Source organism: Lemur catta, chromosome 4 (assembly GCF_020740605.2).
Source record: "Lemur catta isolate mLemCat1 chromosome 4, mLemCat1.pri, whole genome shotgun sequence".
In the NCBI taxonomy this organism is placed as follows: domain Eukaryota; kingdom Metazoa; phylum Chordata; class Mammalia; order Primates; family Lemuridae; genus Lemur; species Lemur catta.
Window position 1 is genome coordinate 106657938 of NC_059131.1, and position 17523 is coordinate 106675460.

Sequence of the window (17523 nt, forward strand, 5' to 3'; positions counted from 1 at the left end):
CTTCCCCGCAGCGCCCGTGGCACTCGCGGAGGTCTTGCCCTCACATGTCTGCAGACCTTGAGACGTGCTCTCCTTCCCACCCAACTCCACTCCCCCTCCACCCAGCTACCTCCTACCTGGTCTCCAGCCTTCCTCCAGGGGCGGGAGCACACATCCCCACTCGTGACCACATACCTCCACCCCTGCAGCTCCCTCTACCTGCCCCCACAGCAGAACGATACATTTTAATGGCTGGTTCGGATATGTCTCCCCACTGCCTGTGAGCTCCTGAAAAGGACCGTGTTTTGTTCACAACAGCACCACCAGAGTCTGGTACAGCACCTGGGCTCAGACCAAGCTCTTAATAAATGCTTGCTGATGGAAGAATGAACTAACTAACCATTAGACTTTCTCATATATGTGCAATTCAGCAATTACATGTTGAAAGACACACACACACACACACACACACACACAAAAAAAAAGAGTGAGGTTATAAAATTACCGTGTTTTTTATCTTCTGAAGAACTCTCATGCCAGTTTCGGAGCCAGCGTAGGAGTTTGTTGGCACAGCTCTGGTCTCCTTGTTGCCCAATAATGGTCTTAAGTGAGGTTGGCTTATATTTATCCACCCAGAGCAAATTTTCCACTTTGTTTTCACTGCGGCCATCAGCCAAATTCCTGGCCTTGCTGTCACCATTAACCTCCTCAGCCACCTGCTCCTCAAAGTCCAGGCCCCTCCTGAACACACTCGTTTCCTTTTGTACTGACTTTACGGAACTGTCCCTTTTGGGCGTCAGCTTGCTCTTTTTAGATTCTGATTCCTTTTTAGTTGGACTAATTTTTCTTTTTCCTTGTTCATTTTTTTTAGGTGTTTTCTCCAATTTGGACTTTTCTTTCTTCATCTTAAAAAGTGGTAAAGTGAGGGAAAAAGAAACCTGATGAGACATACAGAACTTCTATCCTGCTAACCATCCTACAGAGAGCAGTCCGAGACAGCCAAGTGAGCCACTCAACCTGAGTCAGCCTTTTCACAACGGATCCTGCTGTTTATGGAAATCACCTCCTTCAAAACTCTAAAAATTAACAACACACACCAAAAAGCACCCAAATGCAATTTTTAAGTGAGAACATATTGTTTTTTTCAAAGTAATAAGTATTCCAATTTTACTTTTAAAAAATGGAGGAAATGATTATGAGATTTTTATTTCAAAGTTTCCTGGTTAATTAAAAGTTAATGCCTCTGGCCAGGCGTGGTGGCTCACGCCTGTAATCCTAGCACTCTGGGAGGCCGAGGTGGGTGGATCACTTGAGGTCAGGAGTTCGAGACCAGCCTGAGCAAGAGCGAGACCCCGTCTCTACTAAAAATAGAAATAAATTATCTGGCCAACTAAAAATATATATAGAAAAAATTAGCCGGGCATGGTGGCACATGCCTGTAGTCCCAGCTACTCGGGAGGCTGAGGCAGGAGGATCGCTTAAGCCCAGGAGTTTGAGGTTGCTGTGAGCTAGGCTGACGCCACGGCACTCAATATAGCCTGGGCAACAAAGTGAGACTCTGTCTCAAAAAAAAAAAAAAAAAAGTTAATGCCTCCACAAAAACTTGTATACAAAGGTTCACAGAAGCTACAGCCAAAAGATTGAAATAACCCAAACGTCCATCGCCTGAAGAATGGCTAAACAAAATGGGGTGTAGCTATACAATGGAGTATTATTCACCCATAACAGAGTGAGGTACTGATCCATGCTACAACATAGGTGAACCTGGAAACCATTATGCTAAGTGAAAGAAACCAGACACAAAAGGCTGCAAAAAAAATGTCCCAAACAGGCAAATCCATAGAGACATAAGTAAATGCCAGGGAGTGGGTATGATGATGAATGACTGCTAATGGGTACAGAGTTTCTTCTGGGGGAGACGAAAACGTTCTGGCATTAGACAGTGGTGATGACTGCACCTTCTTGTTAATAGACTAAAAACCACTGACTAGGCCGGGCGCGGTGGCTCACGCCTGTAATCCTAGCACTCTGGGAGGCCGAGGCGGGTGGATCGCTCGAGGTCAGGAGTTCGAGACCAGCCTCAGCAAGAGCGAGACCCTGTCTCTATTAAAAATAGAAAGAAATTATCTGGCCAACTAAAATATATATATAGAAAAAATTAGCCAGGCATGGTGGCGCATGCCTGTAGTCCCAGGTACTCGGGAGGCTGAGGCAGGAGGATCGCTTAAGCCCAGGAGTTTGAGGTTGCTGTGAGCTAGGCTGACGCCACGGCACTCACTGTAGCCCGGGCAACAAAGCGAGACCCTGTCTCAAAAAAAAATAAAAATAAAAATAAAAACCACTGACTTATACACTTTAAAAAGGTGAATTTGATGGTATATAAATATCTCAGTTTTTTAAAAAGTTAGTACCTCTTTACCATTGAATGCTAAAATTAGTGGATGAATGTTTGAGGAGAAACAGGGTATTAAAATAGTCTTAAAGTATCTCCCCAAGATAGTTACCAACTACAAAGGGGAAAACAGTCACATCACTAGTAGAAACCCAGCAGACATCATCTTAACCAAATAATCAAAGTTATCATCACCAATAATAAAACATATTGACAGCATGTACAATTTGTATGATGCACTGAGAAGGACACACTATCACTTCTGTGGTGTTCTTGCCAAAAATGTATAACCTCAATCTAATCATGAAAAAATATCACAGAACCAAATAGAGACATTCTACAAAACTGACTGGTACTCATGAAGAAAATCAAGGTCATAGAAGACACAACAACTAAATGCAGTGTGGGATCCTGGAGCAGAAAAAGGACAATAGGGGAAAATGTGAAGTTCAAATAATATGTGTAGTTTGGTTAACGATATGGTAGTATTGTTAATTTCCTGGTTTTTGTAACTGTGCTACGGTATGTAATCCAAATCATTCCCTAGGATTTCTCTAACTGGAATAAACTGAGTGGGCCATACTACCACCTGTGTGACAGAGCTGGGAACATTAATTTGGGATGCTGGCACTCCTGTGCCTGGAATGTAGAAAAGGCTGTTGCATAGTAAAAGGAGGCTGACATTAGGAGAAACAGAAGGACAGAAACCGAAAGGGTCCTCAAAATACTGCAGTCTCTGGATCCAGTAGTTCCCAGACCAGATCCACCCTGCCCATAGTTTAGTTATGTGAGCTGACATTTTTCCCTTTTTGCTAAAGCTAATGTAGGACAAGTTTCTGTCACGACTGAAAAAGACCTAATATAGTCCTAATTGAAATGAATTTATCATGCTGATACCTGTTAACATATCCTTTAAGGAACTCTTAAACAATAACTTTCACATGAAGTCAACACAAAAATATGGAAAATAGGCCAGGCTTGGTAGCTCATGCCTATAATCCCAGTACTTTGGGAGGCCAAGGTGGGAGAATCGATTGAGGCCAGGAGTTAAAGACCAGCCTGAGCAACATAGCAAGGCCCCGTCTCTACAAAAGAAAACAGAAAATTAGCTGGATATGGTGGCATGCCCCTGTAGTCCCAGCTACTTGGGAGGCTGAAGTGGGAGGATCACTTGAGCCCGGCCAAGAGTCTGGGGTTGCTGTGAGCTACTATAACGATGCCACTGCACTCTAGCCTGGGCAAGTGAGTGAGACTCTGCCTCAAGGGAAAAAAAAAGGATATGGAGAATAAGGAAAGTTTAATAAGTAAATATGTTATATGTAATACACTGTCCTCTTTCTTTATATTCCTTTGCAAAATGTAAGGAAATACACCAAAGTAGACAACCTGAAGCAGAGTCCTTCAGCTCAAAGGGAAATAAGAAGTTTGTGGTAAAAACGGAGGTTAATCTTTCAGCCAACTGGCCTATATCCACCCAAAATAAGTCTCTATGAAATAGAAAAGTTGCTCTACACCAACTTAAATAAATCAAGTTCTTCTTTTTTTTTTTTAAGAGACAGGGTCTTGCTCTGTCACCCAGGCTGGAGTGCAGTGGTGTGATCACAGCTCACTGCAACCTCAAACTCCTGGGCTCAAGCAATCCTCCTGGCTCAGCCTCCTCCCAAGTAGCTAGGACTACAGGTGCATGCCACCATACCCAGCAAATTTTTTGTAAAGATGGGGTCTGGCTTGTTGCCCAGGCTGGTCTTGAACTCCTGGCCCCATGCAATCCTCCTCCCCTGGCCTCCCAAAGTGCTGAGATTATAGGCATCAGCCATGACTTCTGGCCTAAATCAAGTGCATTTTATACAAACCTCAGCTTCAACTGCTATTTCATACTTGGACTTCTTGGCTGGCATAGTTCGAATCAGATTCAATAGCCCATCTTCATCAATAATTTTTGTCCCCAAGGCTGCTGCCTGTTGATTAAAAAAGCAAATCATCAAAACTGCATCCTAATAATTCCTTTCTGTAAAAAAAAAAAAAAAAAATGATTCTAGGGCCTATTAGTAGGTAAAAAACACTTTTAAATTACATAGCACTGGAATAAAAAAAATGATTCTAGGGCCTATTAGTAGGTTAAAACCACATTTTTAAATTACATAGCACTGGAATAAAAAAAAAAAAAACCCAAACATTCACTGAAAAGCATCATTAAAAATAAAAGATACGCTCCCTAACAGTGGTGAAGTGTCACATCACTATTTTTGTGGATTGCTATACCTTTCCTCCCCTAGAAATGGGCAAAGCCACTAGGCCCTAAGCATAGTTCTTCACTCCCTCTCCCATGTTTGACTCATATAGCAGACACTTCCTACCACCTTCTTCCCTGCTAACAGAACTCCAATGTGTCCATCTATAAGTGATTGGTTGTGACTGGTCTAAGGCGATCAGAAAAGTCCTAATCCTCCCCCAGCCTCCCTTGCAGCTCTGAATGGCCATGTGACAGCTGTGGCCAATGAGACTTCAGTAGAATTCTACAAGAGGTGTTTCTATGAGAACTCTAGTCAGGCCAATCACAGCTATTATGACATCTTGCCCTTGTACCCTTTTTCCTGCCTTGAATGAGGACTTAAATGCCTAGAGTGGCAGCTACCTTGTAGCCACAAGGCACCATGCAAAAGGACAAAAGCTAACACAATAAGGATAACAGAGGTGAAGGATAGAGAGCTAGCCTAGCTCCATTATTGAGCTGATGAACCATCCCCAGCAACTGCCTACCTCTGGAATTCTTGTTAGGTGAAGAAAATAAGTGTTTACATCACTCTTAGCTGGGTATTCTGTTACTTGGAGCTAAACATAATCCTAACCAACAGACCTCTGACTCTTAAGAGCTTCCAACAAAAAAACTTACGTATACAGTGGCATATATAGGAATACTTAGGACTAGAAAAATAGACAACTGCATTTGTTTCTATCTTCCAAAAAAAAAAAGATTTAAACTAGAATACACTAAGAAAAGTCAAGTAAACTGGAACTGTGCCTTCAACTGGAAGACCAAAATCCTGGGGCTGAAGCCAACACCACTTCTGTGGAGAACAAATAACGTAGGGAAGAAATTGCTTTTCCATTTTTTTTCTTAACTCTGTGTAAAGGGCAATGGTACAGTCACATCAGGAGCGTGCCGAGGCAAGCAGGCTGCCACTGTGTTGAGAACACAGCAGTACCCACCTTATCACTCTTGGACTGTCCACTATCACGGCCCATGACAAGGTAGTTTGTTTTCTTGCTGACATTTCCTGTTACTTTTCCCCCATAACGTTCAATTAGAGACTTGGCTTCATCTCGCTCAATGGACTCCAACACTCCTGTGATTACAAATATGAGGCCTTCCAGGCAATTTTCAGCTCCCTAAAAACCAAAATGTTCAAGTAGAGAGGAAATTACATGGTAGCTTTCCATAGAAATATTTGGCATCAAAATTGCAGAAAGCTGATTTTTCTCATTTGACATCATTAAAATAATCTCAGCACGAAAAGTTTGCTAGAAAGTTACAGCAAATAAGCAGAACCTGAGATTAAATACTGAGAAATTCTTATGTTGCTAACATTTAATAAACTTATAAAACGAGCAATGAAAAGCATGTAGCCAATACTGTTAGCAAAGCTCATTAAAATTACCCGTTCATACTATTTTCCATTATGCTTTTTATATTTAAACTGCTAGTTACCTTGCATAAATTTAAGTAAACAACCAAAAGCACCTATAGAAACTCTTGCCATTAGAGTTTTGATTCTGAGAGGCTTAGCAAGTTTGAGCGCTTGTCCTCCTCTCTGCTGATTATTCTCTGATAGTAAATCTAACAACCTGCTAGCTAATAACTTAGAGGCAAGACGTTATCCCCCAATTAGAAATATAACTCTGATAATACAAGAGACAGTGGCCAAAAAGAAGTGAATGGAGCAGATGTTCAACCTTAACTGGAATTATACACAGACTTTTTTGTCTTTGCAATGGTTTCATAAAATTATACAACCAAGCAAAGTGAAAATAAAAATTATATGATATCCCAAGTTACTTATTACCTCAAAAACTGAAATCAACACAGACTTAAAACAGGCTTGAAGAGCAGCAGCTAAATAAAATTCAAAGACTGACCCAACACAAGTTCAATCCCTCACCATTCAGGTGAAGAATCTCTCTTGGAAGACAAAAAGAAATAACTATGAATCTGCTTGAAAAGAAAAGGTTTGAGCAACATCATCTCAAGGTCACTTCAGGCTCTACAGTTCTCAGATTAAAATGATCTACTGTAACATTACAGGTACTTAAATTCTTCTCAACAAATTGAAAGTAACCCTGGAAAGCTACACACTCAAGCCCCCGTATCTCACAACCCAATTACCTACTATCCCCCAAATTATCACCCACCATGACTCTGAGTATCGTTTCACTTCCCCTGTCTCAGCACTTCCAGCTGCCCTACCCACTCTGCATTCCATCCCCAGCACTCACTCCGGGAGCAGCCACCTACCCAACACCCTCAACCTCTTCTCCAATATTCCCACCACAGCCTTGCCTTCCCTGAAACTGGCTGACCCCTGAGGACACCACTTTGCCTGGAGTCCTCTCAAGCGGAGCTTGTTTAGTCTTTCACACACATGCACGAGGAGCAAGGGGCATCTTCCTCTCGCCTCCTGTAAGATGCCAGCTAGCCCCTGGAGTTCATCGCTGCCCCACATCCCCCGCCCCGTCCCAGCTCCACCATCCTCTCCCTCTCTTTATTAGGGGAACTACTAGTTTCCAGATGCAGTTATGTACACCAAGCAAACTGAAAATAAAATTAATTTATACATTGTATATGTACCCCCTCCCCTCCCACCTTCTCAGAAATTTCATACTACATTTGATTATCCTTCTCTTTCGGGTACATCTTCAATCTCTCGCTTCCTGGTAGGATCTATCCCATCAGGAAAAGGCATACTTTAAGTATCTTCTACCATTAAAATACTCACATTTTGCCCCCAAATCCCACCTTCCATTTTTAGTTAGAAGTCTTCTCTCTTGTCCCCTTCACACCTAAACTTATCAAAAATATTACCTACTTCTGCTGTCTCCATTTTGTCTATTCACACTCACTCTTCAACCCACTTCCATCAGGCTCTGCCTCCACCACTCTATTTAAACTGTTCTTGCTAAAGTCACTAAGGAGCATTATTCATGTTACTAAATGCAATGGAGGCTGGGGGGCACAGCAGCTCATGCCTGTAATCCCAGGGCTTTGGGAAGCCAAGGTAGGAGGATCACTTGAGGCCAGGAGTTCAAGACCAGCCTGGACAACATAGCAAGACCCAGTCTCTAAAAAAAAAAAAGTGAGCTGGGCATGGTAGTGCACGTCTGTACTCCTAGCTACTCAGGAGGCTGGGGAAGAAATATCACTTGAGCTGAAGAGTTCAAGACTGCAGGGAGCTCTGATCATGTCACTGCACCCAGCCAGGGGCAACAGAGCAGGACTCTGTCTCAAAAAAAAAAAAAAAAAAATTAATTAATTAAATTAAATTTAAATTAAAAATAAATACAATGAGCAATTTTCTGTCTCCCCTTACCTGGAATCTTAACAGCATGACAGACCTAACCAATCATTTCAAAAATATTCTCCCTTTCCTTTGCTTCTGTGATAACAACTCTATCAGACTTCTCTCCTACATTGTAGCTGCTGCTTCTCAGTCTCCTTTTGGTTTTCATCCACCTCTACTTCACAAACAAGCAGGGGCCAACACTCTCTTCTCTTCTCATTCTGTACTGGTTTGCCAAATGCTATTAATCCCTTCAAATATTATCTATATACCAACAATGCCCAAACTTTTACATCCAGTCTGGACCTCTGTTCTGGGCTCCAAGCCCACATTATCTACTTGTCCACTCAGCATCTCCATGTGGACATCTCACTTACATGAAAATACATACAAGAGCACAGTATGGGCAGGCGCGGTGGCTCACGCCTATAATCCTAGCAGTCTGGGAGGCCAAGGCAGGGGAGTTTGAGCTCAGGAGTTCTAGACCAGCCTGAGCAAGAGCGACACCCTGTCTCTACTAAAAAAAAAAAAAAAAATAGAAAGAAATTATCTGGACAACTAAAAATAGATAGAAAAAATTAGCCGGGCATGGTGGCACATGCCTGTAGTCCCAGCTACTCGGGAGGCTGAGGCAGGAGGATCCCTTGAACCCAGGAGTCTGAGGTTGCTGTGAGCGAGGCTGACGCCACGGCACTCTAGCCCGGGCAACAGAGTGAGACTCTGTCTCAAAAAAAAAAGAGCACAGTATGGCCAACAGCAAACTTGTCACCATCTTCTCAGACCCACTCTGCCACCAATGGCCTCAGCCTGGCTGGCTCATGCCAACAACCAGGAGATCATCCCTGATACTCATTCTTTCTCACTTCCCACTTTCAGTTATCACAAAGCCCTACAAGATATTACCTCTTCCACTGAAACCACTTCACTTTTCAGCACTTTCACTGCTCCTCCAGACAAGTTCCTGCCACTGATCTCTGTCTGTGTGTGTTCTCCTCCCCGCACCCACTGCACCCTACGCTCAGCAGCCAGGGAGATCTTTCACAAATGCAAATCTGGTCATGTTATTCCCCCACTTAAACTTCATTCTCTTACGTCCTAAACATTCATTCTCTTAGGTCCTAAAATTCGTTCTCAAAGTCCTAAACATTATGCCCTGCAAGATGTGGCCCCATTAACCTCTTTCACCACTCTCATCCCTTGGTCGCTGTGCTCCAACTACACTGCTTTTCTTGTTGTTGCTCAAACACACCATGCAAGAGCCCGTCTCACTCAGGGCCGTCACACAGTCCGGTGCCTCGGCCCAGACCATCACGCCAGCACAACCCTACCCTGCACACCAGGCGAACTCCTTTCATTCTTCAAGCCTCCATTTAAATATCACTTATTCTACACGTCACATCCAGGGTCACTTTCCTCTGCTATACTCTCTAAAGGCATCCTAGATTTTTCCTTCACGGCACATATTACGATTATAATTAAATAATAATTTATTTAATGTCTCTTTCCTTAGACTGTAAGTCCCATGCAGGCAAAAAGCATTAGTCTTGTCACTGCTGTATTCTCAAAGCCTAGCCCTTCTAGGGCTACTCGTTATTTAAAGGAAAATTTCTCTGAGTATGAAACAGGGATTCATAATGTGAATGAACATCCCTAATTCATGAAAATGGTCACACGTTTTTTCTGTTCATTTTTCCCCCAGTTGAAAGTCTCTCATGATGTTATTAATTCTTAATTATTAACTCTCTGCTGCTGTGAGCACAGTGAATACATACGTGAACCCACACAAGGCAGCCCCTTACAGAATAGCATGCCCTCTCAGTATTCTTACCTTGGGTATTTCTTTGGAGCCCAGAGCTTTGGGACCTTCTCGATTTAAGTAGCTTCGATAAGCTTGATAATTACTGCGTTTCTTTTCAGAATCTTCAGGACTTACAGACTTTGGGGAGAAAGGAATAAAATTGAACAAAGTCATGCAAAATTCATGTAAAATTAAAAATACATATCTAGAAATAAACATTAAGTCACTTCTGTGTTTGGTTCTAAAACTAACAGTTTTAGCTATACAGGTACTTCTCAACTTACAGATACCTGACTTACAAACATCCCTGCATCAGTCCTTGTCAAAACTCTCTATTCTCTCTAAAGGCACATACCTTAGGGCAGGTTAGGGGTATAAGCCAAGATGTCAGCTCCAAGCAAAGAAATGGAAAGAATGTTTTGAGAGATTCACGTAATTTTTAAATTCTACTCCATGATATATCCAAGTTTATTTTAACAGAAAAATAAACTTTCCCTAAGTAAATTTGATCACCCAAAAACATATCCTATAAGTTAATCCAATGGCCTTGCATACCTCTAAAACACTGCCCTATATCACTAGGGATATAAACACTCCAGTCGGAGAATCAAAGGCTTCATGTAAAAAACAGCCAGCTCAGAGAAGGAGCTCCAAAGAGCAGCCACATTCAATATGCCACCACTCTCCCTTCTATGTTTAATCTCTCCCATTCTGTTTCTCCAGGGAATTTTACCATGGGTATTTGTCAGAAAATCATGGGAAAAATTTTCAAATTATATATCCCTGGACCCACATCCAAATTTCTGATTCAGAGATAAGGGATACGGCCAGAACAAGTATATTTAAGTGAAAAAACATTCTAGATAATTCTGATTTAAGAATAATTACAAGATGGTCTCTCTTATTTTTTTACTTCCTGTTTTACATTATTTTTAACTTGTAAGCAACCACAAATCCCTTCAATAATAGGCAAAATACTTCTCTATAAAATAATTTAACCAATAGAATAATTAAGCTGGTTTGGTTATGAGTTAAATAAGCCATTAAGGACTGGTCCTAGGATCCAACCCTACTTTTTAACAATGGTTCTCAAACGTTGGTGTGCCTTATAATATCATATGAGGAGCTGATTAAAATACAGCTGCCCACACCCACATGTCCTGGGAAACCGTAATTTTAACAGGCTTCACCAGAGAGTTTAATGCATATACTAACACGGGGAAATGATTCATTTATAACATTAGTTCTATGAAAAAAAAAATCCGAATTGTAAACTTATAAAATAACTTTGAAGCATACCCATTTATGAAGTCTGAATTATTTGACTGAGACCAAATGAATTATTAAAAATTGACTCTGATGCTCCCAAAACTGCTTACGTAAAAGTTCTAAGTTATTTCTGTTCCAACTTTTAAAAATACAGTGAAGAGTAACAGTATCATTTAAAGATTTCCTCTTTTTTCATAAATATAGCCTCTGTAAACTGAATATGTTTAGTGTGCCTGAAGAAAAACATTCATCTACCAGATAGGCATTTAGTGAGGAAAAATCTGAGACCAAAAAGTTAATTGTTCCTTTAAGCGTATTTATGAGCAGTACCCACAAACAAAAGCATTTTGAAATCATCACCATTTCACTGTTCTGCACTAAAAAATAATGGTGATGATCAGTTAAAATAGACGATATTCTACTTTTAATTCTAAGTGCCTAAGAGGCATGAAGGAATAGTGGTTTCTCATTATGAATCTCAAGTGATTCCAAATTGGAGATTCAGAGAGGCCACTGGTTTCTCAAATATATTTGAAAAAAAGAAAACTTTTGAAAAGCGTTAATTATTTCACCATTTTTTTACCTGTGAAAATGATTTCAGTATGTCAACACTGTTATACAAGAGCAAAAAGGTATAAATTCAGAACAAATCCAAATAACAGTAATTTTAATAATAATAGCTAAAACTTACATAGCACTTATTAGGTCCCAGGCACTGTTCTAAGTAGTTTTACATATTAACTCACTGGTACTATTATTATCCCTATTTTACAAATAAGGAAACCAAAGCAGAGAGGGGAAATAATCAGACCAAGATCACACACCTCCTCGGTGGCAGGGCTATGATTTGAAAGTTGCTCCGGAGTCAGTGCTTGGACTGACAGTGTTATACTACTATTAATATTTTTGTCTTCAGAGGACCTGAGTTCAAGGCTGGCCCTGCCACTCACTGGCTGGGTGATCTTGGAATAGTTAAATTCTTTCATCATCTTTAAAAGTTGAATAATAAATAAATATCTCACAAGGTTGTTGTAAAGATTACATGAGATATCATATGTAAAGTATTAGCACAATATCTGATACACGGTTATAATAAATATTGGCTAATTTAGCTATATTATAAATCTATATTCTGCAACAGGTTCTAAATTTAAAATGATATCTTAGAAGTACTCTAATGACTTATGGAGTTGGAACTAAAACTTGAAAACAAACTCAGATCAACACACAGCCCCAAAATATATACAGTAGTCCCCCCTTATCCACAGAGGATACATTCCAAGACCCCAGTAGATGCCTAAAACCACAGGTGGTACTGAATGAACTCTATATACACTTACACATACAATGTTTTTTCTATCTGATCACCGAGCCAGCTATTAAGCGACTTAATGGGTAGCATATACAACATGGATATACTGGACAAACGGATGATTCACATCCTGGGCAGTGAGACATTTCATGATGTTACTCAGAATGGTGCACAATTTAAACCTTATTATTTCTGGAATTTTCCAATTAATATTTTCAGACCATGACTGACCATCAGTAACTGAAACCTTGGAAGGCAAAACCAGAGATAAGAAGGACTACTGTACTTCTTAGAAAGCTCCTACCTCTTTTTTAGCTGGAGAACTTTTGGTCTTCTTTGGAGTTTTTGTCTCTCCTTTCAATTCAATGGCATTTTCTTTTCTTTTTGAGGTTGCAGGCTCTGTTTCTTTATAAGAGCTCTCTTTTTTTTTCATAAGTGCCAGCTTAGAACTGGCTTTTGGAGAAGAGGATTCTCCTATTTTGTGAGCTGATGGTTTGGAATGTTGCTGAGATTCTTTTAAACTTTCACATTTAGTTTGCTTCTTAGGACTGTAGCTTTTTCTTTCATCTGAAAATCGTTCTGCTCTTACTAGAAAGAAAGAGAAGATCATGATTGCTGCTTTTGGACAATGACATCCTATATATCAACTTTTTTTTTTTTCATCTTTCAACTGACCAGTCCTAGTAACACAGAATATCATATGATGATTTCAAAAATCAATATTTTAATTCTTCAGTTTATATAGCACATTTATTTTTAAAAATTAAATATCTCTATACTACTCATATTGGTATAACCAGTTCAAATTAAGAGATCTATATTTTTAAATATATTGTAAACTATATCTATAGATATGGACTTCATTCCAGAGATGTGCTCTGAAATTTACACAGAGAGAAGTTACTAACTAGAATATGTCACATGAAAATTCTGTGTTTGAAATATAGCCTAAAGACTATCCTGAGGCGTCAAGCCCATCTGTTTATAGTAAACTTATACACAGATTTACTTACAGGATTAAAACCATCTATACTAGCAGGTGGTTTGATATCAGGACCACTAAAGAATAAAACCTACAGTCAGTCAGTAGAAGAGTTCCAGATGATCTGGCCAACTATGAATCAACTCTATGAAAACTATCCAAAACATGAAAAGCTCAAAACATCTAGTTCTTTGTTTTCATATGTTGAAGTCGACACGGTACACTAGACTTGGAAATTAATAAGAAGCCAAGAGCTGTTAGTACATTTCTCACAACACTCTTAGAGGAGATGGGCATTCCGCACTAGCTAGGATCGAAACAGCTCTCAAAATACGTAAGTAGAACATGCTCTAATAGTCCTATGAAATAATGTTACCTAACAATACAATTATTAAACAGAATGTTTAAACAAGGTTCTTATGAATTTTATTCTATAAAGACAAGTGTTCCATCTTACTGTTTTCTGATAGTATTACCTTTATGAGGAAATTTATGTTTTTCTGCTTTACTTAAATTGCCTTGGACAGATGAAAACGTTTCTCCCTCTTCTGTGTCTGTTCGAGCCTAAACAAATTTTAAAAGTGTCAAATGTGACAAATAAAAGAAAAATTATTTCCACAAAATCTGTTGTTAAAATCAATTAAAGTTTTAATTTTAAGGATCACCTTCCAAACTAGCAAGACACTACAATAAACTGTCATTCATCCATCCACAAAATTTCCACAGTAAATGAAGCATGTTTTATTACTTCATTTTACAGGTGAAGAAACAAATGAAAGGGCATAAAAACACATCTATAAAAAATTATCCCAGTTCATCCCAAACTGTGAATCTGGAAGCAGAGCCTTATTTCTGCTTGTTTCATCTCAACTTTCAAATTGTTAGTATTATACAGTTAAAAACCAAACTCTAAATTAAAACTACTAAAATGAAAACAAACTAAAGCTCAAAAGGAAAATAAGAGAGCACTTTTTTAAAAGAGAAAAAAAATATCCATTCTCTCCACTGTTCCCTCAAAATTCCACTGTCTGAAAAGATCACAAATTGGGGTATGTATATTTTTAAAATAACTATAATTTGAGTTTCTTTAAAAGGAGTGAGTGTTTTTAAATGACAAAGTCCCTTCCTCTTTCTACTGTCTTATACCTGCCTGCTTAGTCTTGGCTCCTGATAGTATCTAAGTTTACAACTCCTTGCTTTAAAAGAAAGTAAAATCTTCTAAAATAGTCAGATATTGCTGGGCATGGTGGCTCACACCTGTAATCCCAGAACTCTGGGAGGCAGAGGTGAGAGAAACACTTGAAGCCCGGAGTTCAAGACTAGCCTGGGCAACATAGCAAGACCCCCATCTCCACAAAAAAAAAAAAAATTTAAAAAATTAGCAGGGTGTGGTGGCATGTGCCTGTAATCCTAGCGAATTGGGAAGCTGAGGCAGGCGGATTGCTTGAGCCCAGGAGTTCCAGGTTACAGTGAGCTATGATTGAGCCACTGCACTCGAGAGCAAGACCCTATCTCTAAAAAATAAAATAAAATAGTCAGATGTTTATACTGACAATTATATTAACAGAATGTGACTTTTTTTTTTTTTAAACAGAGTCTCGCTTTATTGCCCGGGCTACAGTGAGTGCCGTGGCGTCAGCCCAGCTCACAGCAACCTCAAACTCCTGGGCTCAAGCGATCCTTCTGCCTCAGCCTCCCAAGTAGCTGGGACTACAGGCATGCACCACCATGCCCGGCTAATTTTTTCTATGTATTTTTAGTTGGCCAGATAATTTCTTTCTATTTTTAGTAGAGACGGGGTCTCGCTCTTGCTCAGGCTGGTCTCGAACTCCTGACCTTGAGCGATCCACCCACCTCGGCCTCCCAGGGTGTTAGGATTACAGGCGTGAGCCACCGCGCCTGGCCAGAATGTGACTTATTAGAAATAATGCTAATTAATCAGAAATCGAGTGTTTAAAAAAAATTCATGGTACTTTTACAGATTCCCAAAAACACATTCATTATTACTTGAGACTGTCCTGATATAATATAGATCTTAAAGTTAGCTAATTAAAAATAGCAAAATTGTGCTTCCTGTAAAGACAGTAATCAATATTAATGTTATTAAACTTGTGTTCCAGAGGAATTTTTGTAAGTATCAGTGTCTGAACAAGTACATAAGAACCCTTGTGATAAAGAGTAAGGAAAATGTATAATTCAGTGTTTTGTGAAGAAAGGTTCTGGTTTCCTCTGACTCTGTCAACTTTGTTTTACAAAGAATAAGTTTCTCAATGAGCTTTCCCAAAAACTTTTTATTAAAATAACTTAGCTTTTGCTGGAAGAGGTATTCATGAGAGCCTACAATGCACAAGTATGGAAAGGAACACTGCTCTGTACTGTATACTCAGAGTGCAAGCAGCCCGATACAATGCCACCTTTTTAGTCTTGGGTTCTTCATCTAACATGGCTAATGTTCTGGCAAACTCTTCATCTTCATGTAGTTGCCTCTCCAGCTGTAAAAAAGTGTCAAACAGTGAGTTGTTTCTGTTCTTTTTGAAAATGAAAGTTCCTAAATGCTTGATTTGTATATTTAGAAAAAGTGGAAAAAATATTTTCCAGAGAATAACTATGACATTTTACTTAACAGTCAAGTATCACAGGTCTGTTTCACTAAGCCAAATCAGATTTCAGAACATACAGTTCTAGTTCTGCAGGCATGATAGATAAATTGAGCATGTTTTAAAAGTCACATGTCCTACTTATAAAATTTCAAGTCTATAGTTTTCTCTTAGTGGTCCTAATGCAACACTTACAGATCTCTTATTTCTATTTATTTTAAACTCTAGAAAGACCTTTGAAAGGAATCTCAACAGAAAAACATAACCATCTGTCTGAAGAACACAAAAAAGTGAATCTAAGAAATTAAGAAAATTATGTAGTATTTTCTTTGCACACAATAAGCTATATACAAATGTAAAGTCACTTTTTACCATCAAGCTCCTATTTTCAAATACTAATTCAAATGAATCTGTTCTGACTTTTGAAAATTTAAGTCATCATGTCAGAAATTTTCCAAACAGGCACTGTACACAGAAACTGTAGTTATATCACTGTTATTTCCAAATATTTTCACTTTCAGTAAAATGGAGCTCTTCCAGAAGAGAACATGTAGCAGTAGAACATATTCCTCATTATAAACTAACTGGTTTTATGCCCCCTGGTAAAATGGCCTAATGTAATATGGAACAAACATCACCCTACATTATTCAAACAAAGGAAAGGACCTCAACATCCAAAGTTTGTTAAAAGTGAGGAGAAAAACTCTTAGAGGGATAATTCGGAAAGACATCTTCAGTCATTACTCCCTAAAAGTCCTTCATCAGATTAATAAATTACCCAAACAAGATTCTGAAACAATGTGATAAAAACAGAAAAACATGATTGTGATACAAAGTACCACATCCAGTTTGGAAAGGATTGGATAACTCTCCGATATTTGAGACAGGTAAGGAGAAGTCAGGTTTCTAAAAATTATTTCCTAGTTTGACCTAGGCCTCTTGCACTACCTTGAGTCATGTGGATACCTGTTTGTATTTTACATAATTGTGACAAATATAAGACAGAATAGGGCCAAGCATAGCGGCTCACGCCTATAATCCTAGCACTTTGAGAGGCTGAGGTGGGAGGATCGCTTGAGGTCAGGAGTTCAAGACTAGCCTGAGCAAGAGCAGGACCCCATCTCTACTACAAATAGAAAAATTAGCTGAGTATGGTGGCACACGCCTGTAGTACCAGCTACTCAGGAGGCTGAGACAGGAGGATTGCTTGAGCCAAGTTTGGGGTTGCTGTGAGCTAAGATGGCGCCGCTGCAACAGAACAAGACTCCATCTCCAGGGGAAAAAAAAAAAAGACCTTATCATGACCTACAGGATTTGCTGTTGGCTATTTCTCTGAAATCATCTCATAGCACTCTCCTTCTCAATCACTATTCTCTCGCCATACCAGTCTCCTGAACCCATAAAGCCCACTTCTACCTTAGGATGCCTGCACTTGCTGTTCCCTCTGCTTAGAGGAAGTCTTCCTCCATGTAGCCAGCACCATGCCTCACTGTATCACTGCATTTGTGCCCAATGCCGCATCCTCAGAGGGACCCTCCTAACTCCTCCTTTAAAATAAAACATTCATAACTCCACTTATCACCCCAAAACTATACCTTTACTTTTCTTCAGAGCATTTATAATTACTTGACATTTTCTT

At 39.5% G+C, this 17523-nt stretch overlaps 1 protein-coding gene across 3 annotated transcripts in view; it reads right to left on the reverse strand.

Moving 5' to 3' along the window:
* RFC1 (replication factor C subunit 1) overlaps positions 1 to 17523 on the reverse strand; it is a 68725-nt gene that overhangs the window by 15620 nt on the left and 35582 nt on the right. For all 3 annotated transcript variants that reach the window (XM_045550539.1, XM_045550540.1, XM_045550541.1), the window contains exons 7-13: positions 15702 to 15779; positions 13764 to 13851; positions 12610 to 12893; positions 9755 to 9862; positions 5582 to 5761; positions 4225 to 4329; positions 485 to 884 (exon numbers count right to left, since the gene is read on the reverse strand). In XM_045550539.1, coding sequence (XP_045406495.1) covers positions 485 to 884; positions 4225 to 4329; positions 5582 to 5761; positions 9755 to 9862; positions 12610 to 12893; positions 13764 to 13851; positions 15702 to 15779 — 1243 coding nt within the window. The remainder of the gene's footprint in view (positions 1 to 484; positions 885 to 4224; positions 4330 to 5581; positions 5762 to 9754; positions 9863 to 12609; positions 12894 to 13763; positions 13852 to 15701; positions 15780 to 17523) is intronic.